This window comes from Paroedura picta, chromosome 4, assembly GCF_049243985.1.
Source record: "Paroedura picta isolate Pp20150507F chromosome 4, Ppicta_v3.0, whole genome shotgun sequence".
Classification (NCBI taxonomy): Eukaryota; Metazoa; Chordata; class Lepidosauria; order Squamata; family Gekkonidae; genus Paroedura; species Paroedura picta.
In genome coordinates, this window is record NC_135372.1 from 125,158,990 (window position 1) to 125,171,725 (window position 12,736).

General features: G+C 43.1%; 1 protein-coding gene across 3 annotated transcripts in view; it reads right to left on the minus strand.

Annotated features, from left to right (window-relative positions):
• SULF2 (sulfatase 2) overlaps window positions 1–12,736 on the minus strand; it is a 349,962-nt gene that overhangs the window by 113,449 nt on the left and 223,777 nt on the right. For all 3 annotated transcript variants that reach the window (XM_077335558.1, XM_077335559.1, XM_077335557.1), the window contains one exon: window positions 686–931. In XM_077335558.1, the coding sequence (XP_077191673.1) occupies window positions 686–878 (193 nt within the window). In that variant the 5' untranslated portion in view covers window positions 879–931. The remainder of the gene's footprint in view (window positions 1–685; window positions 932–12,736) is intronic.

The following is a 12,736-nucleotide window of genomic DNA, read 5'->3' on the forward strand; positions in this document are numbered from 1 at the left end:
GAAGAATACGTTTCTGTTTAGGATTCAGATTGTTATCTCAAGGTCAAAAGCCTGCATTCATCATTCATTCCTCTAAACATTAATGTCCTCAGCTACTGAACAGGATTATCAACAATAGAAATTTATTCATGCAAGAATTGCATCAGGTCTGCAGGGAATACCAGAAGTTACTTAAAAAGATGAGTAAAATAGCAAAACTTCAGAAAAAGAATACCCATTAAGATCTCCTTCCACCCCTATGAAATGTTTTTCATATTTATTTTTATAATACTTTTGCTTTTATCTTTTCTTTACATATGCAAACATAGATCTGATAGGGGACATTTTTAGAAGACTATAAACCGCAGGACTGGCATGAACCAACATGGTTTAACAATACTGAATCATTTATTGTTGATGAATGCCAAAATATATGACATGTAAGAGTTCCCTCTTTCAAAGGCTGCACAATGTTTAGCTACTCGAAAAATAAAGGGATTGGAAAAGTTTTATTTGAAAAATAAATAGCGAACTACTTTGATGACTTCTTTCTCCTGTTTAGGCCCTTTTTTAAGCACCAGCGGAAAAGACGGATTCTTACCCATACAACCAGCCATCAAAGTGAAATCCCGAATGAAACAACTCGTGGTCCAGTAAAAAAGGTTTATCTGTCAATTACCATCATGCAGATCTCCTTAGCTCTTACCAAGCTCGACATCCTGATCATCTGTAAGGACGAGAATGATGTTTGGACGGATATTCCTGCGATCTCTTTGAAACCTTCCTTTCAGACGCTGATTTAACAGGAAAGCTGAACTGTCATCCAGCAAGGATAAAATAGTCATTACAAATAATCCAAAGGCAATGCTATTCTGTGCCATATTGCGCTGATTTTGCATGCTCTTCAAACAAAGGTGAGGGAATGGTTTCTATTTTCTCTTCAAAGGCAGATCTGAAAGGTCAAAAGAAAAAAAGCAGGTTAATATGCATGCAAAAACCCCCATCATGAAACGTCATAAGAAAATGGGTATAAGGAAAGAAGACCACTAAGTTCTTGGCAATTACAATATAACCAGAACCAGAGAAATTATGTACATTAGAAATGATATACATTTCTCTTTGGAGAGTCAGTTTGGTGTAGTCGTTAGGAGTGCAGACTTCTAATCTGGCAAGCCGGGTTTGATTCCCCACTCCCCCACATACAACCAGCTGGGTGACCTTGGGCTCCCCAAGGCACTGATAAAGCTGTTCTGACCGAGCAGTAATATCAGGGCTCTCTCAGCCTCACCTCCCTCACAAGGTGTCTGTTGTGAGGAGGGGAAAGGGAAGGCGAATGTCAGCTGCTTTGAGACTCCTTTGGGTAAAGAAAAGTGACATATCTTTTTCTTCTTCAAAAACCAACATTGTAAACTCCCCCTACCAAATCCAGTGTCTATTTAATTTTTGTATATGGAAAATTATCTCGGATAACCTAATCAACCCTGAATACAGATTATAAAACAAAATAAACCTGTATTAATTGGCTGCTTAGGTTGACAAACCATAAATTGTCTGCATAAACAACACTTTAGGAAGTAAAACACCCCAGTTAATCACCTAACATTACATTAATTGAGCATGAAGTGAGATCCATTTCGTCTAGATTTCTACAGAAAATATGCCTACATACACAACTGGATTTTGTTTTTCCAGGGCATGTGGAACCTAGGATTAATTTAGTACAGCTTTACAAAACTAATTCTGAACTTCCTGGCCGTGTGGGTGGATAACCCATGTTATGTCAACATCATTTGGGCCATTTTCTCAGGGCTCTGGGTTCATTTTAAAGACGAGACAGACCACAAAGGTCCCATCCTGAACAACATCTCACTAACAGCCAAACATATCTATCTGTAACTACCTTAAACGAAGAGGCAGCAAACAGAATTCCCTAACCCCATCCTCTGACTGAGCAGACCAGCAGGGTGGCCACCTTTTAACCCGACAAATTGTGAACAAACCAATCTTTCTTCGAGTTGGTGGGCAAAAGGAGTCCAACCACAAGGGTACACAACACACTCTGAGAGAAACATTAATATTTTACTCACTCATTTTAACCCACTCTCTGTTAAGCCCTTGCCCCCTCCCCATCCATTACTCACGTCTGCTTTATTGTAACCATGAAAAAGTACCTGAGTGCTCATAAAAACATCCAGAAAGAAATAAAGAAATCTTTGGATGTGATGGAGAACAGCAAAAAAAGGGGGGAAAGCTAGTTGTTCCTCCACCCCCTGTAATTATGCTCAAATTAGTTCCATATTGCCCTGATACCCTGTCACTCATATAGCAGACCATTAGATGGTTATGGAAGGAAGGTGACATGGAATAGCCCAAGCTCGGTACTTGTATGAAACCACCAAGGAAGACTCTATAGAGGAAGGTAATGGCAAAGCTGATTCTCACTTGCCTTGAAAGTTCATTGCTGGGGTTTGCATGAGTTGGTTGGGACTTGACAGCACTTAGATAGGCTATCATGAAATTTTGGCTTGGATCTAGTGGTAGCTTCCACCAAGCAAGGGGCTATCATCAGTGGAACATAACTTTCTTGCTGGGAAAGTTCCCCAAAATGCTGTTCTTGGGTAACAGAGGACAGTAAGCAATAGCAAAAGGGGCAACTTTGGGTTTTGCAGTGGAAGGGGAGAATTGGTGAAGAATCAGTTATCTTCCATCGGTAGAAATTTACTAGAAGAAGAAGAAGAGTTGGTTCTTATATGCCACTTTTCTCTACCCGAAGGAGGCTCAAAGCAGCTTATAATCACCTTCCCTTTCCTCTCCTAACAACAGACACCCTGTGAGGCGGGTGAGGCTGAGAGAGCCCTGATATCACTGCTCGGTTGGAACAGTTTTATCAGTGCCCCAAGGTCACCAAGCTGGCTGCATGTGGGGGAGTGCAGAATTGAACCCGGCATGCCAGGTTAGAAGTCCGCACTCCTAACCACTACAACAAACTGGCTCTCTACACCAAACTACAATACTCAACTCTCATGCAAATGCAATGGTAAAAGTTCCAATTATATATACATTAATGATAAAAATAACATGCTACTGTGTGTGTCATCTGAAATTTTACAGTGGGTTGCAACAAGACCAAAAGGCAAAACAGAACTGCATTTGGACAAATAACTAGGGTATTGCCAGATCCCCATTGACTTTCCCAGTGAACACACTTGGCGTATCAGCAAAAGTAGATTATTGAAGCAGCAATACGAAGCTCATGATTATTCTTGCTGAAACTGATTTGACAGTCAGTACATTGATTATTATAATGCAAGATTCCCATCGCCTACAGACAAACACACCCCAATTAAAGAGGGTGGGAGTCCCCCTGTTCCCATGGAAAGCGCACAAATTTGCCGCGCACATTACATCATTTGTGCCAGGTCACCCAAGGCCTGGTTCCTCGATAACATCCCAATTTCCCTTCTCCCACGAGTCCATCCTCTTTGAAAGAACTTACTAACTAGATTACACAGTGCAGGAAGCCAAACAAGAAAAACAGCCACAAGCAGTTACACTTCCTTAGGCATGCTCCCCCCCCCTCCTACTTGTTACAACCACCATTAAAGTTGGCACCGACAGGTTAGAACTGACACCTCATCAATACCTTACAAGAAACAAGACCAAATGACCATGGCAGGAGACTGACAAATTGACGGGTCCTGACTGGCAGACTAAACCCATTATAAACAAGTTCATTCTTCCGCAGTTTCAAAGAATGGAAGGTATGCTGCAAAAACCAAACAAACGAAAACTTGAGGAACACTCTTCTTGTGGAGACTTTGTGAGAGAGCTGGGGATAAGGTGAAGGTAAAGGTATCCCCTGTGCAAGCACCGAGTCATGTCTGACCCTTGGGGTGACGCCCTCTAGCGTTTTCATGGCAGACTCAATATGGGGTGGTTTGCCAGTGCCTTCCCCAGTCATTACCGTTTACCCCCCAGCAAGCTGGGTACTCATTTTAGCGACCTCGGAAGGATGGAAGGCTGAGTCAACCTTGAGCCAGCTGCTGGGATTGAACTCCCAGCCTCATGGTCAGACAGCTTCAGACAGCATTTCTGCCGCTTGCCACTCTGCGCTACAAGAGGCTCTAGAGCTGGGGATAATCACTCGTTATTGATTTTGTTAAAAAAAGAAAAGTGGTTGTAGACATCCATAGGTCTTAGTGGCAAAACCTAAATGAAACATCCCCATACAGCAGAGGTTCTCGACCTTGGGGTTGCTTGGCCCCTTCCCACAGGTTGCCCACCGCTGTCATGGTGGGTGTGGGTGGGAGTGGGCAGAGCCATGGCAATGGCTGCCTTCACACTGCCTCGATTGTTATGCACACGCACACGCATTCACAGAAGCCGCACACATGTTGCGGCCGCCGCTGTACCAACCGCTGTTGAAGTTTGGGTCATGGTGAAGAGAAAGTTGAGAACTGCTGCCATACAGAGTATCTATTACAACTAGGTGCTAAAGGTTAAATTGATATACAATTTGTTCCGTATTGGAATTCCGCCTTGCAATCCTCTATTCAAAAGAAATTTTCTGATTTTAAGAAGAAATAACTCTATGCAGAAATTGTGCTGGGCATATCAAGTTCCAAGGAATACATGTCCATTTATGCTCACTACTTGGTTTCCTCTCGCCCAACAGAGCTTGAAAGCTTAAGCAGGGCTAGCCATGGTTGTTGTTGTTGTTAGGTGCGAAGTTATGTCCGACCCATCGTGACCCCATGGACAATGATCCTCCAGGCCTTCCTGTCCTCTACCATTCCCCGGAGTCCATTTAAGTTTGCACCAACTGCTTTATGACTCCATCCAGCCACCACATTCTCTGTCGTCCCCTTCTTCTTTTGCCCTCAATCGCTCCCTGCAGTGATCTTGGAGCCCAGGAAAATAAAATCTGTCACTACCTCCTGCTCGTCCCCATCTATTTGCCAGGAATTGAGAGGGCTGGATGCCATGATTTTCATTTTCTTGATGTTCAGTTTCAAGCCAACTTTTGCACTCTCCTCCTTCCTCTCCTCTATGGACAGGTTCAAAAGGCCATGGTTAGTACTTGGATAAGTGGTCACAAAAGAACACCAATAAGACACAGCCTAACACGAACATGAATGTTGGCAGGGGCTCATGGGAATTGTAGTCCATGGACATCTGGAGGGCCACGGTTTGACCAACCCTGCGATAAATAATAAGAGGATTCCTCAGGACAGCTTCAGTTGTGGCTACTGCTCAGGATGTGCTTTGTGTCTGAAAACAAGTACATTCAGTTATGCTGCTGGAGATCAGACTTTTTACATAAATTTCTTTGGTAATTGTGTCACTAAGTCTGTAATCTATGCAATTCAATGTGAATGTGGAAAACTGTGGATGTACAACCTGGGCCATTAGAACAAGAATTAGTGAACATGGCAGCAACATCAAGGAGGAGGATGACAGTGCCCCTGGTGGGACATTTTACAACGTCTGGCCACACAGAGGTGGATGTCGAGCTCTGGGTGACAGAACATGTCCAGGCTCCAGCTGGCACGGTTTCAGGACTGCTTAGAAAAAGAGAACTCTTCTGGATTCACAAACAGAACAGTATTTCTCCATCTGGTTTAAATGGAGAGATTGATTAGATGGCTGTTTAAAAAAAATAATACTGAAGTGTTTGTTGATATGATAGCAAGGGGGGGGAGAGTTCTGTAAAGAAGTTTTTTTTTTAACTAGTAAGTTTCTTATTTTTGCAAGTTCCTGCTAGTGGCCTCAACGAGGTACTTCTTTTGGCCTCTTCTTTCAGCAGCCTTTCCTCACTCCCCCGTACAAGTTGCAACCACACAGCAGTCTGGATTTTTGAGGGCACTGGTCCCCAGATACAAAATTTGTCTGGGCGACATTCACATAAGCCACTGTATACACAGTAAAGCATAATGTTTAAGTCACACAGTGAAAAAGATGGTTTTTTTTTTTTTTTACGATACTCTCAAGCAGCAGTATCTATGTGGGAAACCCATTGGGTCAAACAGATCCATTCCTTGTGCCATGAACAGAATTCAGTTGGCAACAAGTTTGATGCTGGTAAACTGTCCGTTTCACATGTCTCCACCCTCTTTTCCTATGTGGTTTGCAAAGTCTGAAATTAGCTGTAGAGTAATTCTACATCAGGGCCTCTTGTGGCGCAGAGTGGTAAGGCAGCCGTCTGAAAGCTTTGCCCATAAGGCTGGGAGTTCAATCCCAGCAGCTGGCTCAAGGTTGACTCAGCCTTCCATCCTTCCGAGGTCGGTAAAATGAGTACCCAGCTTGCTGGGGGGTAAACGGTCATGACTGGGGAAGGCACTGGCAAACCACCCCATATTGAGTCTGCCATGAAAACGCTAGAGGGCGTCACCCCAAGGGTCAGACATGACTCGGTGCTTGCACAGGGGATACCTTTACCTTTACCTTTAATTCTACATCGCATGAGCTGGAGCCAGTCTGGCAGAATGTTGAACTAGGATCTGAGAGGGCCAAACTGAAACCCACACTCAGCCCTGCAGCATTCCAGGTGACCTTAGGCCACCCTCTTCACCTGCTCAACGTCAGTTGTGAGGATCAATTAAGTAGGAAGAACAGTGCATGCCACCCTGAGCTCCTCAGAAGACAGAACGACATCACCTAAACATGGCACCCATTGGCACCATGGTGCCTGCTAGTACTTCCCTCGGTTTTTCAGGAAGTGAATCCTGAACAGGATCACTGTTATGCAGGACTTATTGGCTTCCCTCATTCAAAGGAAGTTTTCCGCTGGAAGATGAGGACTGGTAAGCAGCTGGGCTTTCCTAGTGTGTGCTCCCAAACCCCCTTCAGAATTTCTTTCTTCGCAAGGGTGTGATGAGGGAGGTATTTTGTTTGGCTCTACCTCCTCAAGGGAGCATTTGTGATTTGGCCCTGCTTCCTCGGAAGCCATTTTGGGACGGTGCTCACCAATCTCTCTCAACATTCCAAAGATGCCTACAACCTCAAAAAGATTGGGGACCCCTGTACTACATGGATACAAGACTTCTGCATTCAGTTGATCATGCCATTCTCATTAAGGAATTTCCATCTTCGGTCTTGATTTCTTACACCACTGGAGGAGGGACATGTGCAAGACAAGAAATTGGCCATAGGTTGTTCCTGCCATTAACGACTTGGTCTGTTTGTGATATCAGGAGTTTGTTGCAGTCACAACAAAGGCTTAGATCCAAAGGGCCCTTTCTGTTTGTGGAGGTTGATCTTTCTCTCGTGTTGCAGCAACTGACTTTATTTTATTTATTTATTCAATTTATTTCCCACCACTCCCTAAATGGCTCGTGGTGGGTCACAAAGTCTTAAAACCCCATTAAAACTCCCATTAAAAGACTTAGAATCCATCCCAACATGGTGGAAAAATCCCCTTCCTGCCCCCTATTACTAAGGGGGGTGGAGAAGGAGGTCCAATGATGTTCACTCCAAAGGTCCACATGTTGTTTCTTCAGTGCCTTGACCCAAGAGAGCATAATTTCAGCAGGACCCAAAAACTGGACTGAGGAGAGGAAGGGACCGGAAGACCACTGATTACAGTCCGCCACCATTTACGCTGAGCAGGATCTGAGTGAGAGAGTTTTATGGCACGTTAAAGACTTGGAAATTTATTGTGGTATAAGGCTTCATGAACCAGAACCCATTTCAGTTATGAACTCCATGCACAGGACAAAGTAAATTCTAGTTCACAAAAGGCTGCAGTATTCATGTAGAGTATTTATATGGCTTGCAGTCATGACTCAGGTCAGGCAACAACAAATACAGTGCAAAAAATCATCTATTAAGGTCATTCAAACAAGTAATTGGACAGCGGTTAAAGTGCCAAAAGACTGCATTTTTAATAAATACATCTTTTGAAATGTTAGGGACTTCATTTTCTTCTTTGTTCATTATTAGTAAGCTGAGGAGCCCCAACATTTTTTTTTTTAGTCTGAATTCTGACATAGTGGGGTCGGGACAGCCAGAAAATGGCTGCCAGAAAATGGCTGTTCTAGGACACAGAATCACAAAACCGCTGCTGCAGCAAACCTTCATGTCACACAATGAAGATCCTTGTGTTGAGGTGGCAGCTGTTGTCAAAGCAATGTTCTTAAAAATCTGCACAGTCAATCCACCAATCAGAAGCCTTGTTGGTCCAAAGCTCTACCTGGCTCCACCAGGACAGGTGTTGGTGCCCTCTTCTTCATTGCCATTTGAACTGGTTACAGGGCAAAGACTTTGAATTCCCCAGCAGTTTAAAGTTCAACCACATTTCCTTGCAATTTTAATGATTGCCTCTGGTTACCGTCTCCTTTTTTAAAAAGAAAAAAAAATGCCAAGTCGCACGATATTATGCGACCTCTTATGACTTTTCTTACTAATGTCTTTTTTCTTTCCATCGTTATCACTATTAGTAAGTTTGCCTTGAATTTTGGTTGCCTTTAAAATAAAAGTGCAAACCTATTGAGATGCCACGTTGTGACCTCACATGACTCACGTGAATTAAAACTGCAAGCCTATTGAGGATTTTTGCATTTTTGATAAAATGCTTGTCTGCGGAATTTCTTGCGTTATTTGTCAAATGGTTTTACTTAGCTTCTTATGAATGTTTACAGCTATAAAATTACGGTTATTTGTGAGAGTATAAAGCAATGTGTTCGCTTTCGAAAATCTTTTTCCAAAATAATGTCTTTTCAGCTTACCTTCCCCACACAGATGTCTAAATTATTTTCACACATTACTTCTCTGTCATTATCAAAATAAGTACTCTGCATAAGTACCCTCTGCGATGAACTGAAAGCCTGCAATCAGAATGTGTTTTACCCGTAATAGCTAGGTAGACCTGGAAGAATCTTTTTTTATGAAACAACCTATTTGCTCCTGAAATGTGTTTGAACATGGCAGAGATACGCTGCTAACACCACATTAATTAACAGCTCAACGTTATTCACGGATGGGACACTGGAAGAGGTACCTATACTCAGATTGGTCAAGATACCACCCTAGACGGGTACACAGTTGAGTTCTTACCAAATTGTTCAGTGAGCTTGGCGAAAGTAGGATCACGTCAAGGCAAAATGAGCAAGGGACAATCCACACAGTGAAACTGACAAGCCAAAAATGCTTAACTGATCCATGGCACCCCTTTGGGAAATGGCGAAGTACTGGTATAATTGCTCCTCATCATATCAGACTTGCCATTCAACTCATATCATAACGTAGGTAAAGGTATAGGTATTCCCTGTGCAAGCACCGGGTCATATCTGACCCTTGGGGTGATGCACTCTAGCGTTTTCATGGCAGACTCTACACGGGGAGGTTTGCCAGTGCCTTCCCCAGTCATTACCGTTTACCCCCCAGCAAGCTGGGTACTCATTTTACCGATCTCGGAAGGATGGAAGGCTGAGTCAACCTTGAGCCGGCTGCTGGGATCGAATTCCCAGCCTCATGGGCAGAGGTTCAGACTGCATGTCTGCTGCCTTACCACTCTGCGCCACAAGAGGCTCTTATATTTCATAACATACCACCACTCAATTTCTGGAAGATCATGATGGCTACTGTTTAAATCAACCTCAAGCTTCCTCTGGCATCCATAGCAGTGGCCATGTGCAGTGGCCCCCCAGGGACACAAAAAGCCTTATTTAACAAGGCACAAGACAGACTCTCGTGAATGCTACAGATGTCAGAGGTTCAAGCAGCAGTGGTCACATTAGTTATCATGAGATTGTCCTCCATAGCAAATGGTGTTAACCAGGGGTTAGGCATTTGCCAGTGGGCTGTGGAAGAAAACCAGCAAGCCCATGCAACTTGGCATGAGGAGGCTGTTTTAAGGGATTATCACATTACCACCTATCTTTAACTCTTTCCAACAACCTTCCAACTTTTCAAAACAGGCATGAGGTTGTTGCTCTTGAGGAGCCCTCTCTAGCCCATTTGGCCACCAGCTGGGTAGTGGCGTGGCTTCACCTACTTCACTCCGAAGATCATGAGAATGGGCTTTCTCGGGCCCTAGAGTGTTGGCTGCCATAGGTATCAATTTTTCTCTAGTGATGGTATCAGTGCAGGTATCACATTTTAAAGCTTTGGCCAGTATCATCTGAAGGATGAAGGAAGAGTTCCTCACAGCAAGACTCGGTACAGTACCTACATCATGGTCCCAAAGATCTCCCAACTTTGGAAAATAGATATGTTTATTTAGCTACATAGCATAGCACCCTTGACCATGTCAATGTTTGGCAAGGAGGAGCGTAGACAGCATACAACTTGACAGTTCCAAGTCTTGGGAACTAGCATACCCCCACCCAGAATACTGGGAAGCATAGAAAGAGGAGACCTGACCCTTCTCTGTCCCATCAGTTGCAGTTTGCTCCTAGCCAATGCAAATCCTTACTTGCTGTAAATCAAATCAAGTTGGCCCTTGATTCTCCCAGTTAATAGTGCTGGCTCTTCTCCTACCACATCTGCCTGCCCTCAGCCCACAGTTGGATGGCTGGAGTGGTTTAGGATGTAAAGTGAGCCAATTACAAAGCAAATCTGTGAAAGTATGACAAGTTCCGTGGGGGTACAATTGAGCGACATTATCAGTCCATCGATTCAACTGCCGAAATTGGACCTGGAAAAGAACAACTTCCCAGGTTGGATTTTGTCCAAGAAAAAGAATCCGAGGACTACAATTGCACAAGGATGCATGGGATCACCTCTTTTCATAGTTATAGTTAATAAGATATAATCAATGATCAGGATTCGACGCTGTGTGTCACGGAACTTGCAGTCTTTGCAAACTTACACCTTCTTACAACAGATGAAGGAGAACAGTAATCTGTTCCATTTTTCTGAGAATAAATTCTGACTCATGGCTTCTTCAGAATTCCCAGTGCAAGTGTGGGAAAGCTGGATGGTTCCTTGTTAATGTGCAAGCCCAGCGAAGATTCCCAGAGTCTGCTTTTAATAAGAAAGAACTGGTTGAACCATGTTAAACTGTGTGATTGGGTCCAATGTTGTGTTGCTGGGTGAGCACCAGCCTCTCACTAAAATAACTTGCTGAAGAGTGTGTGACAGGGCTGTGGAGTCACTGGCTGGAACTGGGAAGTACTGATTCTCAGGGTCCAAAAGAACGGGAAACAGTGCGAGTGTACACAGAAATGAGCTTTGGAAAACAGCACAATGCCTAAGAGGAAATGCTGAAGGAATTGGGAGTATTGGATTAAGGGGAATGGAAACATTCTGCCATTCTTCAAACATTTAAGTGGAGGGACAATAGAGATCACCCAACCTCACAATTCCCCTCTTAACGACAGCTGTCCCACATGGCTTTTGTACAGTACTATTCTCAACTCCCAGCATAAACTTTTTGGTGGTCAAAATGGACCTCCTTTTCTCTTTTTGACAAGCAAGAGATTTAGTTAGATCCAGTCCAAAGATTTACACGCTCTACAATAAGACTGCATAGGATAAGCAACAGTTATTTTAATCAGCAAGAACAAAACATGAAAACGAAGTTCCTAACTTAGATTCAGGTGGGTGGCCATGCTGGTCTGAAGCAGCAGCACAAATTTAGACCGACAAAGTGTTGTTCAAGGGATGAGCTTTCATGTCCATGCACACTTCCTCAGAGACAATATTGTATAATTTGGGCGTTGAGCAGGGGGTTGGACTAGATGGCCTGTATGGCCCCTTCCAACTCTATGATTCTATGATAATATTGGTGTTAAAGGTGCCACTGGACTCTAAATTTGTTCAACTTCTTAACTTAGAGCAGTTCAGCTATGGAACAAGCTGAACAACGATACTGGGGTGATCTCCTGAGAATGTTATTTTGATGGATGCTTGGAAGACTGGACAGGGCCAATGTTACTCTACATCCTTACATCATGGGACTACTGCCATGCTGATTTCCCAGCTCAGGAACTTGGGTTATGTGAGCATCAGCAAGGCACTTTTGTCCTATGACAGTGAAGAATGAAAATAAAATGTTCAATAACGTTTAACAATGGATGACTACTGTAACTGTAGAGTAGTTCAAGTCAAGTCAGATTTTATTGCATGTAGCCATAGGCCATCACAATACAAAAGGAAAATATTAAAGGATTTAAAATATTTCAAATCAGTAATAGAAAAGTAAATAAGAGAATGTGCAATCTCAGATAATAATTACTTAACATCTTAAGAACATTTCCAGATCACATACATCCACCTATCCTATAGCTATTCTAGGTACCATATTTGCTCTGTTTTCCAGGAAATTTTTTGCCAGCAATTACTGATATTAACAAACATGCACTAGCAAATGTCTACGGAACTAAGGTGTCATAGGAACAGTTTAAGAAACTGACTAGAGGATGCAACTAGACCAGATGCACTGAGTAAGGATACGGCTATTCATTTCAGCAGTGTTGAAAAGTTCCTCTCTACTTTAATGACTTTTTTTGAGGGGAAGGGGGCGCAATGCTTGCAAAAAAATGTTCACCTATTGTTCCTTTTTCCTCCACTCTGCCTTAGAGATGTCATCAGACAATCAAGATGTGACATTATCCCATTCATTACATGATCCTAACTAACTGGGATAACCCACAAAATAACCTCCCCCCCAACACACATACACAAAAAGGTAAAAAGCAATAGCAACCAAAACAACAACAAATTGCAGGAGAGATAACAATGACATCTAAGAGGATCAAAGAAAGTGCGACCATCTGCACAAGCAAGAATTGTAGGGTTCCCCCCCTTATGCCAA